Here is a 19,647-nt window from a genome sequence, read left to right on the forward strand (position 1 = left end):
AGCAAGCAAGCAAGCAAGCAAATAGCAGGAAAGTATTGGAGAAAGGGGATACTAGGGAGTTAAGCAGAAAAAAATCTCTGGTTGAAAAGTAATTAGAAAAGGTTTTGATAGAAAAAGAATAGCCTTTGAGCAGGGACAGAGCTTTGATTCTGAGTCTTTCCCAAAGGCTTGTGTATCAGAGGTCTGACCATCGCCTGTGTCATTACAGGGAAGTTGTGGAACTTTTAGGATGTAGGGCCTACTATGGGTAAGTTAGATCACCCCAAGATTGTGCTTTGTGGGAGAGTCTGTGTCCTTAACCCCTTTTGCTCCTACCGCTCCAAATTCTAGAGGTGAGAAGCTATGTTGCACTGTGTGCTCCTTCCACGGTGTTGGCCATGGACTGAAGCCACTAAAACCATGAGACATGAATCCCTTTATGTAGATTTATCTTCGGTATTAGTCACAGCACTAGGAGGCTATTGAACACAGTGGAAAATCAAGGAAAGGAGATCCAAGACCCAGGAAATTAGACCCTTGAGGACTAAGATTCTACTTAAAATATTTATTTCACCCCACCTCAGTATTTCTATCTGCAGTATGGGGAACAAGAGGTCAACAATGCTTCTGCTTTTGTAAATGACATAGTGTTTCTGTCTCTCCTCCTGAATGTCTATACCAGTCTGTGCATCTCCATGTCAACAGGAAGACTTAGCCCTTTATTAATTTTATTGGCAGTTTTATACAGGAACCAAACTGTTCTCAAGTAAATGAGCCTGTCAGGTCACCTGAATGCGAATGTCACTGAGCCCTGTGTCTGACCTCAGACCATCCTCTGTGAGGGAGCGCATTATCCACCAGCTGAGTTTGTCATGCTTTCACTACAAAGTACAAGGACACCTTTTGATGTTAGGAACAAGGCAGGTGGACATTCACCAACTCCACAGGCTCATGGTTTAGATAGTACATTTGCTGATGGAAAATATGATCTCCACAGAATGCCCTTGGAGCTAGCCAGGGCTATTTATAGCTTCTGACACAGAAGGTTTCGGGTGGAGAATGGACATCATTGTTAATACCCAGACAAGCTCTGCAGGAAGGGCTATGAAATCTCCACAGAATGTTCTAAGGACAGAACTTGTCAACATGCAGGGATGGATGAAGGCAAATGGAACACACTCTAAGACACACGACGGGAACTGGGATGCGGACCCACTATTTGCTTGTCTATTTTTGCTAGCTCATCAGTGCTCCTCTTTTCTGGCTTCGAGGTCTTCGTCTTCCTTGAGAAAAGGATTAGCATTTCTGGAAAGAGAAGTGTTGGTCCAGCATCTCTGAAGGAATGATCTTTCTATTCAGAAACGTATAGGTACCCAGACTCTGCACCGTGACAACCGTCTCCTCTTCAGTTTTGAATCACTACATCTTTAGATCTTACCTGACCCAGTCAGAGGCTGGCAGAAGACACTTCATTAGTGTGCCAAGCTGCTCACACCTCATGAACATACTTTGTTCAGTTTCCGTTTATACTACATCACCACTGGGGGTACTCTCTCACTGAATCCCACCCCAACAAAGGCTACTCACTGTTTTGGACCTGATACTCGTCCCATTTCTTCCACAGGGCTTTCTCTGATAGCTATGAGGGAGCTTTCTACTTTCCTTTGGGATTTGAGTAGCTATTAGAATTCTTTCCATATAACTACCCAAATCATATTATCTCTTACTTTGCTGTGTCGGTTTCTCAAGACGGAGTCAGCAACCGCTGAGGCAGTGATCATCAAGCTGTTGGAATTAGGGACCTAGTCTACTCAGAATGGCACAAAAGGCGACTTTTTCTACTTTGTCTAGAAGGGGTTCTTTGTGCTCATTTGCACAAAGGCAAGGAATAAGCCAGCTTAAGTTCCCATTCCCTTATAACCAATTCCAAACACGCGCAGACCAACTCGGCTGTTATGGACAGATACCGCGGTTACTCCCCAAGGAGAAATACCATCTTCCTGGTCCCTCCATAGCACCATTCATCAAATGCTTTCTTTCAAGACATTATCTTTCCTGCACACAGAAAGCTGACACAGTTTTCCAGATGAAGCGAAACAAAAGGCATACTCTAAAGGGAACCAGAGAAAGACACTCTAATACAAACCAAACCGGGGAGATAATTCAGCAACAACTGCTAAAAGCCCTCGATTCAAATGCTGTCAAAGATACAGTTAGGGAAAAAGAAAGGCTGATGGAACTGTAAATTCCACAGTGGGGAATCTGCTCCATCCTTAAGCTGCACCAGGGTTAGATGAGGAAGAAGAAGAAGAAAGACTCAAATGAGCAAAGTAACACCTGGAGTGTCTGGGGGCCACAGCTCATCCTCGTTCTCTGCTTAAGAGGAGTCTCTGGTTTTGTTTGTAGATAAGTCATGCATGTTGGCACGAAGGGCCCCCTCAGAGGAAAGGGCTGCTGTGCCAGACCATTTAGTGCCAGCACTGTGACCTCAGCAAGGCACTCCATCTAGTTTATATGCCAAAGGTAGACAATGCCACCCTACCCCTCACCAGGAATATGTTCAAGCTCCACAAAGGGCCAGACAGGAACAGACTCTAACCTGGGCTCTATTCTTCCAGAGCCTGCAGGTCGTCTCCCATGGTTGAAGCTTCTGACTAGAGATATACTATCCAAGGGGACACATGGCAACAGTGGAAAGCCCTGGCTTCCACGACTCCCACTCTAGGTCTAGCTCCACGACTTGGGAAATGCACACTATTCCTGGGCGTTCCCTAGATTCACCTAGAAAGTCAGGCATTTCCTGTGCTAAAAATTATCATTCTGAATAAAGTGAAGAAGGCAAGTTTTACAGGTTCTTCTGAGCCCCAGCCTTCTGAAAGTCCACTGTGAAGTAGTACACATACGACAAAAGGGTGAGAACATTGTTACAAGCCCTTAACGTGCCAACTCCACTATGTAAGAGAGAGAAAACACTGAAGAGCCCTGGCTAGAAATGATGAATTGGATGTTTAAAGCACAGTTTGTCACTGAAGAGCTCTTTCCACACTCAGGAGTGAGTTCTGGCTCCTTATGAGGTTCAGAGCACACAGAGCGTATCGCAGGTGTCTCGTGTGCCCGTCCATTCTGGACCTGCACAGCCTGCTGCACCCGGAGCACAGTTATATATTTACCTTGAGGGCCTTCTGTGCAGATTCACTGGACCCTATTGCAATCAGGTTGGGTCCGGCCATGCTGCAGAAACTCTTTAAATGCAAAGAATCGGCCACAGGGACTGTAGAGACTGCGTAGTCCTATGCAGACAAACAGAAGGAAACACAAGAGGGTTGTTACTACAGAGTAATTCTCAAGACTGACTAAAAACTCCCTGAATCATGCTTGCTCTCTTGAAGGGTGCCAGCCACAGCGGAGAAAGTAGGGGAAGTGGGGAACCTGACTCACAGGTATTGGGGTTGCCAGTTGAACCAAGAAGGCTTTGTAAGAAGAAAGCAGTTTCCTTCCACAGTTGACTGTGGTACCAGCTTTGCTGGCTGGTTGGCCGGTGGAGCAGGCTACTCTGGGAGGGTTGTTTGCATCCCTTGTGGACACTGGATCAGCCAGAGCTTCACACTCTCATAGGAAACACAGCTTCCTGGATGAGTGTGTGTATGTGTGTGTGTGTCGGTTACTAAGCAGTCTTGTGAACCAGTCTTTTCACGACCAGTAAAGGGGACCTTTAAGGAAGGCATGTGCAATACTTTGCACAGTTTCCAGTACACAGGAAGCACCCAGTAGAGAAGATCCCCCAGATTCTAGTCTGAAAATCACATCTGTATTAGACATATCTGGGTCTCCAGACTTTATTTTTTAAAAGCGACGTTGTCAGAAACGTGTGCTGGTGTTTGTAAGATTATGCTCTTGGAAACTTTCTTGTTCCTGAGAGGGCTCAATGGATCCTAATTATGGAGAAACTTGAATTTAATAGTCTTTAAAACATCTAGTAAATGTACAAATACCAAGAATAATTTTGTAAAGCTGGTGAAATATAAACACAATTACTCATGACATATCGATTCAATGGGGCTATGAATATTTATCAAGCAATTACTCTGAGCCGGGCATAAATGATACTTCACCTACCTTAAAAGTATCAGCCAAGATTTCAGCACCTCGTTGATTTGTCCGTTTGGAAAGGCCCACAAAAAATTCTCTGCCTATAACAGATGTGATGAACACAGTAAGTCAGCGGCCCTGGGGACTGCATTCTGTTTCTTTATCTACAAGCAATGGTCTTCAAGTATCACACGGTTCTCTTCGCCACTGGGGAACTTCCAAAGAGACCCTGTTTCCATTCCAAACAGCAGGTTCAAAAGACTGCCCTTAAATAAGCCTTTCAAATTCAGAGATGGAAATTAGCACAGCAGTTGCTAGGAGCTGGGAGAAGGCATAAATGGGTAGAGGGGTTGGTGAACGGTGATGGAGTTTCCAGCTTGGGAAGATGTCTGGTGATGGAGGATAGTGGCTCCCCAGATGTATAAGAGAACACACTGCCTCTTTACTGTACCCATAACACGGCTGTGAATATTCAACTCAACCCCTATACCTATGCCTCAGGAACACCTTGGAGATGGGGCAGAAGATTTGAGGAGCAGAGAAATGGGATGTCAGTGGGGAGTGATTTCTAGACCCGACAGGAAAATCTAGATTTGACTTATGAAATCTCAACAATGTGGTTACAGGAACCCAGTGTTCTCTTCTGGTTTCCACAGACCCCAGGCAAGCATGTGGCACACAGGCATATACCCCTTACAGGTAAAATAGTTAATAATTAAATAATCCTGGGAGGACCTGGGGAAGGGAAAGGATCTGACCAAAATATATGGTATGAAAAATGAAAGAAAATAACAAAATTTAAAAAAAACCCTAATAATCAAATCTCCTCTCCTTTCCTATTGTATTTCCGTGTGAGACAGCAGGCTTTCCAGCAAATCAATAATCCCATGTTTCCGATTTGGCTGCTGGCTTCCTAGCATCACCCAGCACTTACGATGCTCCTTGACTCCTCGTATTTTCAGTGACTGTCGCTTTCCTGGAGATGGTTAATTTGCTTTTCTCTTTTTCCAGTGGGGTCCATTTACCCACTGCTTCACATGAGCATTCGGCCAATGTGACAAATATTTCAGTTCAAGTGTGTTCAGTGGCGCTGGCCCAGTTCCCCCACTGTGTTTTCTCACTAAGCTTCCGCACAGTGGGTTTTGTCTCCATTGATGCTCAGGCACAGACCCGCTACTTTATGAGGGATGTGCACTTCCATTAGAGTTCTAAAAAGGAAGACACTGACCTACTTGAAATACAGTTCATGAAGGAAACATAGGCTAAATGCTTCCCCTTTCATAGCTACAGTAGGAGCTGGTAGTCTCCAAACTTACAAGAATGACCACATTAAAAATAAATCCACTATTATCTATTAATAAGTCAATGATTAAATCATAATAGAAATTTAGGAAACATTTAGACATAAAGGGTATAAGAAATACTCAGATCAGACAGAGATTCTCTCTGGGTGTGGAGGAGCAGTACCTGGGAGATGGAGGCAGGAGGATTATTAGTTCAAGCTCATTTTTAATTACATAGTGAATCTGAAGCTAGCCTGGGCTACAAGAGACCTTGTCACAAGCAAACAAATGAATAAACAAACAAAAAAAAAGGAAAAAAAAAAGAAAGGGACAGAAAGAAGAAAGATTTTACTAAAGTATTTAGAGGGAAATCTACACTTTATTTTTTTTTAAAGATTTATTTACTTTATGTATATGAGTACACTGTAGCTGTACAGATGGTTGTGAGCCTTCATGTGGTTGTTGGGAATTGAATTTTTAGAACCTCTGCTTGCTCCAGTCAATCCCGTTCACTCAGGTCCATTGGCCCTGCTTGCTCCGGCCCAAAGATTTATTTATTATTATACATAAGAACACTGTACCTGGCTTCAGACTTGCCGGTGGTTGTGAGCCACCATGTGGTTCCTGGGATTTGAACTCAGGACCTTCAGAAGAGCAGTCAGTGCTCTTACCCGCTGAGCCATCTCACCAGCCCCCGAAATCTACACTTTACAGAAGTGTACATTTTAAAATTGATGCCAATTCATTATGTAGGGAAAAATGATAGAGTATAAATAAAGAAATTTAAAAGAAGAAAACAAAGAAGGATAATGGAAACACTTAAGAGAAAGGGTTCACAGAAGCCAATATTTGGTCCTTTGAAAAGATTATTAAAATTGACAAACTTCTGGAGAGGGAGGGAACTGAGAGAGGCCAGCTCGCACATGAGTCACAAATGAAAGGGAGTCTAGCTACAGTTGCTATGTAGTTTGACGAGACATGAAGAGTGATTTTATAGCCACCATTTTGAAAAGGGAGGTAAAAGAGAGAAGATCAGGAGGTGGGACTCACCAAAATGGGCCCAGGAAAGTCTAAGCAGCCACATGAGCATAAAGTAACCAAAGCAGGCTAAACTCTCCCCACTAAGAATGTGCCAAGAGGGGCTGGAGAGATGGCTCAGCGGTTAAGAGCACTGACTGTTCTTATGAAGGACCTGAGTTCAAATCCCAGCAACCACATGGTGGCTTACAACCATCTGTAATGACATCTGACACCCTCTACTGGTGTGTCTGGAGACAGCTACAGTGTACTTACACATAAATAATAAATAAATCTTAACAAAAAAAGAATGTGCCAGGAACTATCATGTACTTGCCTCATCAAGCCGAAGGGATACACGATATAAACCACTGATTTCAGAGAATAGAAAGATACCAGGCTTCCCCCAGTACATTATTCTGAGGGAACTCTAATAGTTTTACCAAAACCAAATGAAACAAAAAAAAAAGAAAGAAAGAAAAGAAAGAAAGAAAGAAAGAAAGAAAGAAAGAAAGAAAGAAAAAGAAAGAAAGAAAGAAAGAGAGAAAGAAAGAAAAAGGCCAAAACAAACAAAACAAAAGCTTGAAACATATTAGCAAACTAAATTCAACACGGTATAGAGAAGTGAATGATAGGTTGTTTTTATCCCTGATTTGCAAGACTGATCAAGTGTCAGAAAGTTGAAGTGAAGGAAAATCAGATAACTATCACCCTGGAGCAGGAGAGGAGTCTATCCAAGTGTGGTGGGCCTTACAGGACATTGCCTATACACGAGCCCAGAAGACACACACAGGAGCAGGCATAGCAGCACTGGAGGCGGTAACAGACAAAAGCCAAGACGCACCACACTGTATACCATCAGCAAAATGAGTAAATGTTTGGTGGTGTATTCTTGTTCATCGAATACTGCTCAGTGTAAAACCTACCAGTTACATCTACCAACTCAGGTCAAAAGTAGAAAAATCACACAAGAATTCACATAGTGGACACTACAGCAATAACAACTTATAAGAACAACATTAAATACAAATACTGAGACAAACTTCAAAGAGAGACCAGGCAAGGATCGACAGGACAGTAAAGAGACCGGCTTCCTGAAGCTGGAGTGGGAAGAACTGAGGACCACATGGGGTTTTTGTGGTCCTGGAGGGATTGTTTTATAAGTGAGGTGGGCCTGCTTTTTTTTTTTAAACTGGTCTTTTATCATATTCATACATATTCATAACTCAGTTATATAAGCCTGTATTTCACAAAATAAATAGATAAAGGGGTAGGTCGATGTTATCTATTTGAGGGAATAAAATGGAAACAAGTTTTTGCCAGTAGCAGTTGGCATGACGGACAGATTTCCCAGCAGGAAGTGGACTGGAGAGTAGCCTTTCTCCTGTCCATTTCCTGATGAATTATTAATGACACGTTGACTCATGGGAAGAAGGAGGCAGAGAGAACGCTGGAAGTGCTTCGGATTCTATTACTTACCTTGCATCGCCCGATCTAGAAACCGAGGGGCTTACTTGCATATATTGGAAATATTTACTTATGGTTCATGAATTTTACACTTAAAAATGTGAAAAATGGCAAATCTTATGTTTTCTCAAGGGAGAAATGGAGGAGACAATGGGGGCTCAAGTGTAGAAATTGAAGGACAGCCTTGGGTGTTAACTCCTTGAACTACCTATCTACCTAGAATAAGGCAGGGTCTCTTGGTCATCACTGCCCAAACCAGGCCAGCCAGCCCCCACGCTTCTGGGAATTCTGTCTCCATTTCTCGCTGTGGACACACTGGGACTACAGACATGTGGTTCTGTTTCTGCCTTTATGTGGGCTCTGGGGAGTAGAGCTCAGATCCTCAGCCTTGAGAGGCAAATGTTTCACTCACCGAGTCATCTCTCCAGGCCCTCAGCTCTGAATAGGATAAGTCTTAAGATATGAACTTAATGAATGAGTAAAGCAAGAGTCAGACAGTATCAGGGCTTAGACTCCCTGTGCAGCAAGGCAAAGACAACTGGCTTTGTGCGCCATGAGAAGAACTCTGGTCAAAGGAAGAGATGCCTGATGTATGGTGGCCCACACTGAGGGACTATCAGGATTAGTGCATGTGAGCTGTTCAGATCTAATAGTAACTCGCTGTAAACACACCGCCTTGTTTGAGCAGTGGTTTGAAGGACATTTGAACCTGTTCATCATAAGTTATATTACTGTAGACATAGGTTCTGGTAAAGAAAGCACTGCATTGTACGGAAGCGTGACTTTACACATCTAGTTCTCACAGAATCCCATTTTGTAGGAGAAAACAGGCCCCTGTTCTGGCCTGTCAAAAAGAGTGAAAGTACTGTCCCCAGGAGGCATGGAGACTGTCCTGAGGGCTCCTCCTGCGGAGAGTCAGACAATGGATGAGCTGCCCCAGGCACAACCAGAGCTGTGGATGCATACCCTCATTGTGTGTTCCGAGAACTCCAGGTACATGTAGCCCAAATCCAGAGGCAGGGCCCTCCCCTGTGTCAGACAACCCAGGCATCACTGGATACTGTTCACAAAAGCCATGGTTTGAATAGTGACCTTCAGAGATGGGCAATACAATGGCTCCAGCCACAGCCATAGGACACCAAGCAAGAGGACACTGAAGTGTCACAGATTAAAACTGCCTCTTCCTCTCTGTCCTCCTTCCCCAGGAATATTTATTGAACTTAAATGTTAGTAAATCAAGGCATTTTCTAAATAACATAGGTCACCATACTATGGATGTGTGTACACACACACACACACACACACACACACATATGGGATTCATCTGCTAGACTCTCAGACTTACTCTCAAGAAGCTTGGTGCTTGTAGCTCACACTTTTTCTCTACTCCTCTAGGACAAATGCCTATATTGGGACCACAATGGTGAAATTCATTGACATTTAGGGGCAAACGAAAATCTCACTATAAATTAGAACCAGAATGTGTTCAAGGATGGAGATTTTATGTAATAATTCATCATCATAAAGAAGTGGAAAGGTTAAATGCTATAACTATTGTTTCTTTAGTAGCAATCATAAATGCATTCTGGTTAGACCAGTAATCGTATTAACATTTATAGTTCATTGAGTTCTGCTGGCACAAAGCCACATCAATTTACTTGAATTCATCTTGCCATCTGGAAATAAATTATTTGTAAATGATGCTAATTTTGAATTAAGAATCTTTTAGTACAAACCCAGTGTGGTGGACTGGATATGCTTGGCCCAGGGAGTGGCAGTATTAGGAGCTGTGGCCTTGTTGGAGAAAGTGTAGCGGTAGGCTTTGAGACCCTTCTCCTAGCTGCCTAGGAGTCTTCTCCTATCTTCTCCTGTTATCACTCTTCTCCTAAAGGTCTTCTGATCAAAATGTAGAACTCTTAGCTCCTTCTGCACTATGCTTGCCTGGAGGCTGCCATGTTCCTGCCTTGGTGATAATGGACTGAACCTCTGAACCTGTAAGCCAGCCCCAATGAAATGTCCTTTATAAGAGTGGCCGTGGTCATGGTATCTCTTCACAGCAATGGAAACCCAAACTAAGACACCAGGTTATGCAATGGAAATACTATCCAACATATAAAGTTAGTTGTAGACAACCATGTTACATATTAATACTATCCCTGTAAAGAATAACACATCATGCATGTGCGTGCTCTGGCGAGGAAGAGCTGCACTGCAAGGAAGCAGGAAACGCATCTAGACGCCGCCGCCCTTATTTCTGAATGGAAGGCCACTCTTTCTTCCTCACTGTGACTTTCTGAACTTTTTAGATCTCTGCGCTTAGCATTTATTTGATGACTAAAGAAACATGTTAATGACACAAGCAAGTATGGGTTGGTATAGGACTAGAAGAACAGGAAGACATCCCCACCACCGGGCACCAGAATAGAAGATCGGTGCACACATACCTGTGAATAGGACATCTCCACCATCCAAGGTTGCATTCTCATCTTTCATCTCTACTATGTTGAGCTGAAGTTTTTCCAAAGCCTCTTTCATCATGTCAACCTGTTGAAAATCACACAGTTCGAATTAATGCTGACTACTTCTCAATGTGAAAACCCAGCTCTGCACAACACCTCAGTACTAAATCAACCTCTCTCCCTCCCTCCCTCTCTCTCCCTCTCCCTCGATACCTCTCCCTCCCTCCCTCCCTCCCTCCCTCCCTCCCTCCCTCCCTCCCTCCCTCCCCTCCTCCCCTCCACCCTCACACACACATTCTTGTGGATATAGGAAGGTATACAGTAGAGAGCAGGACTAATCACAATTATTTCTAACAGGAGAACTTATTTGCGAGAAAGCACCAGTTTATTAAGAGCTGGGTGTGGTGGCTCCTGCCTTTAATCCTAGCACCTTGGAGGCTATGGGGGGTGGGGTTGGGGGGGATGTGGTTGGGGTGGGAGGGAGAAAACGGGAGCATAGCTGTGAGCACAAGGCCAGCCTGCTCTATAGAATGGTACACTGTCTCAAAAACAAAACCACGTCTCTTCTGTTTTCCTTCAATCGCTGGTTCTCAACCTTCCTGATGTTGCTAACCTAAATGACAGGTCCTTATGCTGTGGTGACCCCAGCCATAAAATTATTTTTGTTGCTACTTCCTAACTCTAATTAGCTACGGTTATGAATCATAATGTAAATGATATCTGATATGTGACCGCTGTTGGAAGGGTTATTTGACTCCAAAGGGGCTGCGACCCACAGGCTGAGAACCACTGCTCTAGTGTAATGTTGACTCACTATTATTGTCTTGTCTTGCCTAAGAAGGTTAACTAGTTAGGGCTCTGGTGGAGGCAGACTAGTTAGAACACTGAGAGGCAGGAGGCCCATCACCCAATTTTCTTGTCCTTGTAAGAAAGTGCAAGAATTAATTTTAGGTCCAAGTGAGATGGTCACAAACACTAGGCGTACTAATGAACAGTGACAATAGCTCAGCATTTCAGTCTGCAGGGAGGGCAGTCATTGCTTTCTTTCAAAATATTTTCTAAAATGCCATGGACCCATGGCTTCTTACATGTCTTTTTTTTTTTTTTTTTGGTTTTCCGAGACAGGGTTTCTCTGTGTAGCCCTGGCTGTCCTGGAACTCACTTTGTAGAACAGGCTGGCCTCGAACTCAGAAATCCGCCTGCCTCTGCCTCCCAAGTGCTGGGATTAAAGGCATGCGCCACCACGCCCAGCTTCTTAGATGTCTTGGTGTTAAAATTTATATTCATGTGTTTTTAAAACTTAGTTCCCTAGAGGCCATGAACAAATACAGTAATTATCATGAGACAGAAGACTACTGGGGAGTGAAGTTCAGGAACTCTCTGGGTCTAGGCTTATCCATCATGGAGACACTCCGAACTGAATTAGAAAATGTTCTGACTGAGGCTTATTTATTTTTAATTTTTTAAATTACTCTGAGACGGCTTGTCATCAAGTAACCCAGGTTGGCTTTGATCTCATGACCTTGGAGCTCTGCCTCTGAGTACTGGAATTAGAGGTGTGTGCGCTCGGGAGCTTACAACTTAATTCACATCCTTCCAGCAGCTCAACAAAAGCAGTTTTAATATTGTCTAAGGTCTGTGCAACCTTTAAAATAGTAAGCATCTATTAAGAAGACATGAACAGGGATAAGAGGAAAAATAAGCGGTCACAGCACACTGGGCATCCCTGCCAAGTGCCCAGTACACAGGGCTCACACCACACTGGGCATCCCTGCCAAGTGCCCAGTACACAGGGCTCACACCACACTGGGCTTCCCTGCCAAAACTGTCACTGAAGAGGCATCACGACAGAAGTTGCTTCTAAAGTAATAAAAATATGGAAATACTTTGACAGTACTGACATTCATGCATTCAAAAACATTAAAGAGGGTATAAAGAAAAATAAACACACCGCCCCACCCCTGTCCTGGAACTCATGCTACATTTCCACACACCAGTGACTCAGAACGATAAAAAGTATTTCCACAGACAAAATGATCTTTATACAGTGACTACATCCAGTGACTTCTTTAACAGGAAGGGCAATTGTTATGCCATACAAACAGGAGCAAAACATTTACCGTGATTCCGGAGACTCTGAACTCACACACACACACACACACACACACACACACACACACACACACACACACACACACACTTGCTCCTGTTGTCAGCTTTAGTGTCTGTGGAAAATTCACCGAGTGTAAGGAGAAGGCATGAGGACCGGGCTCTGGAAGTTAACATTTCAGTAACTGGGAATTCGGCGGCAACACCGGTTCTGCTCAGAAATGCTTCTATAACTACACAGCGTCTCAACTGAGGACCTTCAGTCAAACTCTTCAGAGTGAAAGACAGAAACAAGGCGGGCACTGTCACTGTACACCGTCTCTGAAACACCTCCTTCCATCTCTCACGTCTTCTGTCTTTCCAAACTGAAAGTTTATTTTTTCTGCTGGTTTTGAAAAGTGATCAGTCAGGATCATATAATCAGACATTATTTTTTTCCTTTGGAAACTTTGAGTGCATGTACAGAGTTAAGAAGCTGTTGGACACTTAGGATAAAATTATTCTAAAGGGAAATTGATTTTAGAGGATAAAATTTCGTGGTTTCCTAACCGTGAAACCAGGTATCCCGACATGACATTACATCTGGATTATGTGTAATCCAGATGTAATTGTATTCTGTCACTGTAATCCCGATGTAATTATATTCTGCTGCTGTTCTACCACCAGGTTTTGGGGGAGGTCTGCATCATCCATGTGGATGGTACTAGATTACTTTCAGAGTCAAATGTCTGAGTTTTAAAAACTTAAACATGAAGTGGACAGTTGTGAGAGGTTCAGCATCAAGTTGGGCATGCTAACCACAGGGAGATGCCTAACAAAACGGAAGAACAGAGCCCAGCAGGCTGCCCACTGGGAACTGAATTCTGGTACGGATTTCCAGGAATGCACACACAGTCTCCTACAAAAGGCCTAGCACTTCCCTGACTCATCAGCCTGGAGCAAACCTGCTACTGGGGCCAATTGAACAGTAAATGGAATGACAGAGGGGAACTTTATAGGAATAGATGCAACCATGAACCTTTAAACATCTGCTTGTTGCGTAGTTGCACAGTCATGTTGACTTAATTTATGTTCAGGAGGGGAAAAAAACAAAAGAATCCAACACTCCACCTTTCACAGAGACATCAACTCTACAGTGGAACGCTAAGTTCCTCAGAGAAACCAGCAGGACAAATAGTATTGATTCCACAGGCTGAGCTGAACGGGTGCAGCTAACACATAGATCAGAAATTGCAAGAAGAAATTGGAGAAACCTTAGCTTATGATCCAACGCCATTCTAAAGGCTGACAAGTGCTTTGAGTCACATCTCTCTTGCCTGGGTTAGTGGGCAGACTGAGCCTCAGTCTGCTCATCTTTGAAGTGAGTATTTATTTATACTACCACCAACTTCTTAAGCTCCTTTGGACTACTAAACTCACATAAAGCTCATATCACACAGAACTGTAAGTGCACAAAAGATATCAGATACAAACTTTTGTTATCTGAAATACCAGACTGTGTGCATATGGTGACGGATTCTGATGCTGCGCATCTGACCCACAAGCAAAAAAGCTGTTGCTTTTTCTTACATCTAGACAAGTTTCCATGTTTTACGACTGTGTGACTGATTCCATCTGTGTTACCACAAAACAAAACGGCAATTTTTTCCCACGAGCCAACTCAGAGCGAGCGTGGTTCGCCTATTTAACACGTCCATGTTAAAATCTTGCCAGTTTTATTTCCTCCCAGCTCCAGGAAGCTGTTGTGATGAGGCACATTCCTTATAATCTCTCCTTTAACTAACCTTCAGCACCAAGAAGAGGTAGGCCTGGCTGGTAAAGTAGCCCACAGGCCTCAAACAAGCATTGAAGGCTGGGAGCCATGCCTCTTGCCTTTAATTCTAGCATTAGAAGCAGAGATAAGAGGACTGTGAGTTTGAGGTCAGTCTAAACTACCTGTGAAGTTCTGAGCCAGCAAGGGTTCCATAGAGAGATTCCTGTGACTGAAAATCAACCAGCCAGCCAGCCAGCCAGCCAGCCAGCCAGCCAACCAACCAACCAACCAACCAACCAACCAACCAGTCAGCCAAGCAACCAACCAAGCAAGCAACCAACCAACCAACCAGCCAAGCAACCAGCCAAGCAAGCAAGCAAGCAACCAATCAACCAACAGAAAAGAGACCCAACACCAAAACAAACCAACCACCAACACAAAAACAACCCAAGGCAATAAACCACCAATACCAACAAGAAGAAGAACCCCAGGCAACAAGAGTCTCCTTGTAGCCTTTCCTGCTGCTGTAATGGAACATCCCTCCAAGAAAAGGTTAGGGGAGAAGGACTTGTTCTGGCTCACAGTTGGAGGGGACAGCTCACCACAAGGGAAGTTACAGCAGCAGGACACTGAGATGCTGGTACTGTTAACCCCCTACTTCATCCAGCCCCGGATCCAGCCCCAGGGGATGATCCTGCCCACTTTCAGTGGGTCTTCCCACTTTGGTCAGCACAATCCCTCTCAGCACACACCTCACACTTGTCACCTGCATGATTCCTGATGCTGTCTAGGGAGGTTAACGCTATCCATCATCACACAAGCCCACCAAAGGGGATCAGCCATGACAACACAGGCTGCGTAGGTTATGAGCACACTGCCCTCTAGCCTGTAGGATTCCTTTTCTCTCTCAGTACCTGGCTTCCTTTCTTACCTTTCCTCACTCCCTTTCCTTCCTTCTTCTATGGCTCTCCCTCCATACCCTCCTCAAGCTTCCAGAGCCCTCACGGACAGTAGCAGATATTTGAATACTGCTATGAAGGAGTGATACAACTTATGGCTTCCTGGTTTGTAAAGGGGTAGTATTTTCTCTGTTACAGGGATTATGTGATTCACAAATGGGATCGGGAATAGGAAGTACCTAGCTCAGTACTTGGCACACTGAGCTCAAAACCCACAGTCTATGGTATTATTATTTTACTCTCAAGTCATCTATTGGTTTCAATTCTGGCTACATTTCAAATGGAAAGAAAAAAATATAAATACAGATTTTCAACATTATACAAAATCTTTTTAAATTTCCATGCCTTCCCTTAATATAAACAAAAATCAAACCCCAAAATGTTCCCTAATATAAGGCAAAGGCAAATTAAGCACTCTTGGCATTGTACTGGGGTGCTGTACTCAGAGTAGTATTCACTATCTGTCTCAGTCAGGGTTTCTATTCCTGAACGAAACATCATGACCAAGAAGCAAGTTAGGGAGGAAAGGGTTTATTTATTCAGCTTACACTTCCACACTGCTGTTCATTACCAAAGGAAGTCAGGACAAGAACTCAAGCAGGTCAGGAACCTGGAGGCAGGAGCTGGTGCAGAGGCCATGGAAGAGTGCTGCTTACTGGATTGCTTCCTCTGGCTTGCTCAGCTTGCTTTCTTATAGCCCAGGGATGGTGCCACCCATAATAGGCCTTCTCCCCTTGATCACTATTTGAGAAAAATGCCTTACAGCTGGATCTCATGGGGACATTTCCTCAAGGGAGGCTCCTTTCTCTGTGATAACTCCAGCTTGTGTCAAGTTGTGTCACACAAAACCAGTCAGTATATTACCACAGTTAAATTGGGGCGTGGGTTTTATTTGCATCATTGTTTTCCAGCAGATGCTGTCCATGGCTGACTTCTTCTGGGCATTCTCCACAACATGATTTAGGTTTCACACCTTCACTCTGGACATCATGAACAGACTTGAGAGACCCGATGGACACCTCTGTGCTGTAATTTCATTCACAATCTGCACCAGCCTGTCTGCAAAGCCACCCTCTCCTTAATCTGTTTCTGTCTGACGGACTGCAAGATGGCATGACTGTAGATGACCTGACCTGTCCGTAGCTGGCATGTCGATCCCACCCTCAGATCTATCATGTGCCGTCAGCAGCAACTTGACTTCTTTGTTTTACTTTATATTAGGAATGTACCGCAGAGGCTCATGGTTCCCAGACTGTGGTTCTACCGAGAGGGAGTGGAATCCTTACAAGGTTGGGCACAGTGGGCTTCTGGTCACTATGGGGTGTGCACTCTTGGTGGAGACACTGGGACCTCAGTCCATTCCTCTTCTCTCTTTCACATCCCAGCGATGGAGCGAGGTATCTGACCAGCATACACTCCTACCATTCTAGGCTGCCCTGGTGAAAACTCCAAACAAGACCCATTGATCCTGGACCATAACCTCAATAACTGTGACTGAAAATGAACCTCTTCTCTTTACAAGGTGATCATCTCAAATTTGTGTTACAGCAGTGGAAATCGGAACAACACCATTAACACCGCTGTCTTCAATGTCAAGACTTCACTCTGCAAGTCTTTGCACGGATCCTCATCGGGTGGTAAAATGGTCCCCTTCCTTCTAGTTGCTGTTTTGCTGCTGTGCCTTCGGATGGGAAGGATGACGTGAGGGTAGTGCTGGGGAAGCCACTAGAGAAGCTTACGCCATGCCATTAGGGTGTCGGGGCACCGTTGGCTGGGAACCTGCTGATGCATCAAAGCCACACTATGTCATCCTTGACAACAAGAGAGAGACCATGTTTTCATTTCCTTATGCCACTTTGACATTCTTTGATGATCAGCACATTTGCGGCCACTTGGTCTAGAACATTTGGCTACGTTTACGTCAATGCTTTTGTCAGTGCCACGGTTTCCTATACAGTTTCTCGTGTAATCCACATCTTTGAGTGGATGCCAGCTTAATTTTGTCAGACTACAGACTTTTCTTTCCAAAGCCTGTGCTCTGGAAGTTGAAACTTTAGTGGAAAAGATACAGTGATGATATAATGGGATTATTTTGTGATGTCTGCAACAGTGGTTGGCATTAGGATGCCTATTTTACACTAAGTTACCTCAGTTTACAGGTAAACTGAGGCTGAGGGAGATTGATTGACACTTGAGTCAAATCCTGTGAGCCTATTTCCATTGTACATTCCCCGCACTGTGAGACTGATTCCCTAGAATCAGTATAGCCCATGTTAGCATTCGAACAGAGAATCTCTTGAACTCTGTACACTTAAGTGAATTTAGTATTATGAGATCATATGCCAAGGGGTTTTAGATTCTGTTATGGTTTTCATACCAGAGATAGATGGGGGTTTCTGTATTTTCGAGCTGTAGGATATTAGGTTACAGAGTGATTAAGAGCATTAAGTAACACAAGTGGAATGTACAAACCACACCAAGAACACTGACTGAGGACAATCCAGTATTAACCACCACCCTTCAATCTTCGGATGCCTTGGATTTGTTCAGTGGTTGATTTCCACATATGTTCATTAAACTACTAAAACCAACATTATTAAAACAAAAGATCAAAGAGAGGTTTAATTCAGAATCCATTTCTAATTGAAGCCATTCAGAAATCCTCTTCAATCTTCTACTTTCCGGAGGAAATCAGTAATGATAATTGCAAACACGTATCTCATCTTCTTATACTTCCTATATGCCTGGCATCCTAAGAAGAGCATGTACTTAATTCAGAAGGTGCCAACAATCTGACTAAGCATGTCTGAGCATTGCTCCTGTTTCACTGGGGAGGAAACAGAGCAGGGCAGACAGCCTGACAATGTCACAAATCAAATAAGCAAGAGAGTTCAGATAGAAATTTCTAGGGTGATCTGAAGCTTGTGTCACTAACAAAAAGTGATCAGGACATTGACTCCTATGCAGCCACACAAAACCAAGTGTCAAGGATGGTGAGGTCCTAAGCACACTCAGAAACGGGGCGTCTTTACTATTATTTATTTGCATAAGAATGTGGACTCAGGCATTTTGAAGTTCAGTTGACAGGTCAAAATCTGAGTAGGTTTCTAAAGATCCTGAATTTTGATTTTTGCCTAGCTAAACACTGTACCAACTAAATCTAGTAAATTTAGTAAAGTTGGGGGAGCTATTATTTCAGTTATCAAATTGTGTTTGGTTATTTGTACAAAAAGTTTTTAAGTAAGCGATCAACCATGTGTTTTCAACACAATGAAGTTATGAAAGAAAATGAACACACAGATACCTCTAAAACAGTAGGGTAAGTTTCAAAATGACAAGAAGGGTCTTTGTCACAATGGGAAGAGGCTGCTGCTTTTTGTATCTTTAAACACCCTGTGTAAACTTTTCCTTTTAGATGGAAAAGACCACTCACTGCATGGCACAGGCCTGCCACCCCCACAAGTATACACTGCACAGAACAAGAAGATATTTCAAGGATGTAATTCAGTTGACCAAATAGTTGACTTAAGTTAATCAAGAGGGAGATTAGCCTGAGTGACCCTGACCTAATCTGGGGCTCTTCAAAGAACTTTTCATGATTAGAGAGAAGTCCGGAAAATGTTGTGATGGTCTCTTCTAAAAAAAGCAAGAAGCTATTTTTAGTTACCCTACCATTGCTGGGATAAAATCCCTGACAGAAGTAACTTAAGGAGGAAGGGTTTGTTTTGCCTCGAAGTTAATTCACTCTAGAACCTAGCACATGGAACAATGTGGCCATGGTTAAGTAGGTCTCCCCACCTTAATTAACTTAATGTGGAAACTCCTTTACAGGCTCAGAAGGTCCTTTCCATAGTTAGTCTAAATCTCAAGGTCGACCAGATGGACCGTCATCTCACAGCTGTAGTGAGACCACCCATGGAAGAAGGGTCTAAGGTGGCCTCTAGGAAGAGAAAACAATTGCTGGCTAATAGCTTACCAAAACAAAAAGAAAAATGAAACCCACCCAAAACAAACATCCAAACCAGGTTGTTAGTCCTACAACTACAAGAAACTAAATGCCATTTGTTGGCAGTCTGAATCAGTTCAGAAGAGGATCAATCTCTTGATCAGAAAGAATACTGCCTTGATAACCCTTCGACTGTGGCTTATGTTACCTTGAACAAAACCCTCAAGATATACCATGTCCAAACCTGTGATCTGCAAAAATTGAGAAAACAGACACATAGGCCCATGCTTAGGTTGTTTAGCTACATAGCAATAAAAACGGGGACCCAGGGAACTCCAAGTTTAAAGAGGTTTTAGTTAAGCCTGTGTTTGCAAAGTTCCTTGGTTAGAAGCAAAAAGAAAATGATATGATTATTTCCAACTTGTTTCCTTAGAATATGGTTCACCATTTGTAAGACTTTCCTAATAGATTCTCTCGAATACCATTTTAAATGCCCAGGGTGAAGGCTCTGGCAGGCTTTGCCTCCCCCTACACCCCAATTCTCTTTCGTACAACCATTAGATTACAGTCCTGAAGCAAGCCCCCA

General features: G+C 43.5%; 1 protein-coding gene across 1 annotated transcript in view; it reads right to left on the reverse strand.

Moving 5' to 3' along the window:
• Window positions 1-19,647, reverse strand: part of Ddah1 (dimethylarginine dimethylaminohydrolase 1) — a 133,481-nt gene that overhangs the window by 30,404 nt on the left and 83,430 nt on the right. Inside the window, exons 2-4 of the mRNA XM_021157907.2 lie at window positions 10,280-10,379; window positions 4,096-4,169; window positions 3,150-3,269 (exon numbers count right to left, since the gene is read on the reverse strand). Coding sequence (XP_021013566.1) covers window positions 3,150-3,269; window positions 4,096-4,169; window positions 10,280-10,379 — 294 coding nt within the window. The remainder of the gene's footprint in view (window positions 1-3,149; window positions 3,270-4,095; window positions 4,170-10,279; window positions 10,380-19,647) is intronic.

This window comes from Mus caroli, unplaced genomic scaffold, assembly GCF_978045245.1.
Source record: "Mus caroli unplaced genomic scaffold, Mus_caroli_1 scaffold_3, whole genome shotgun sequence".
Taxonomy (NCBI): Eukaryota; Metazoa; Chordata; class Mammalia; order Rodentia; family Muridae; genus Mus; species Mus caroli.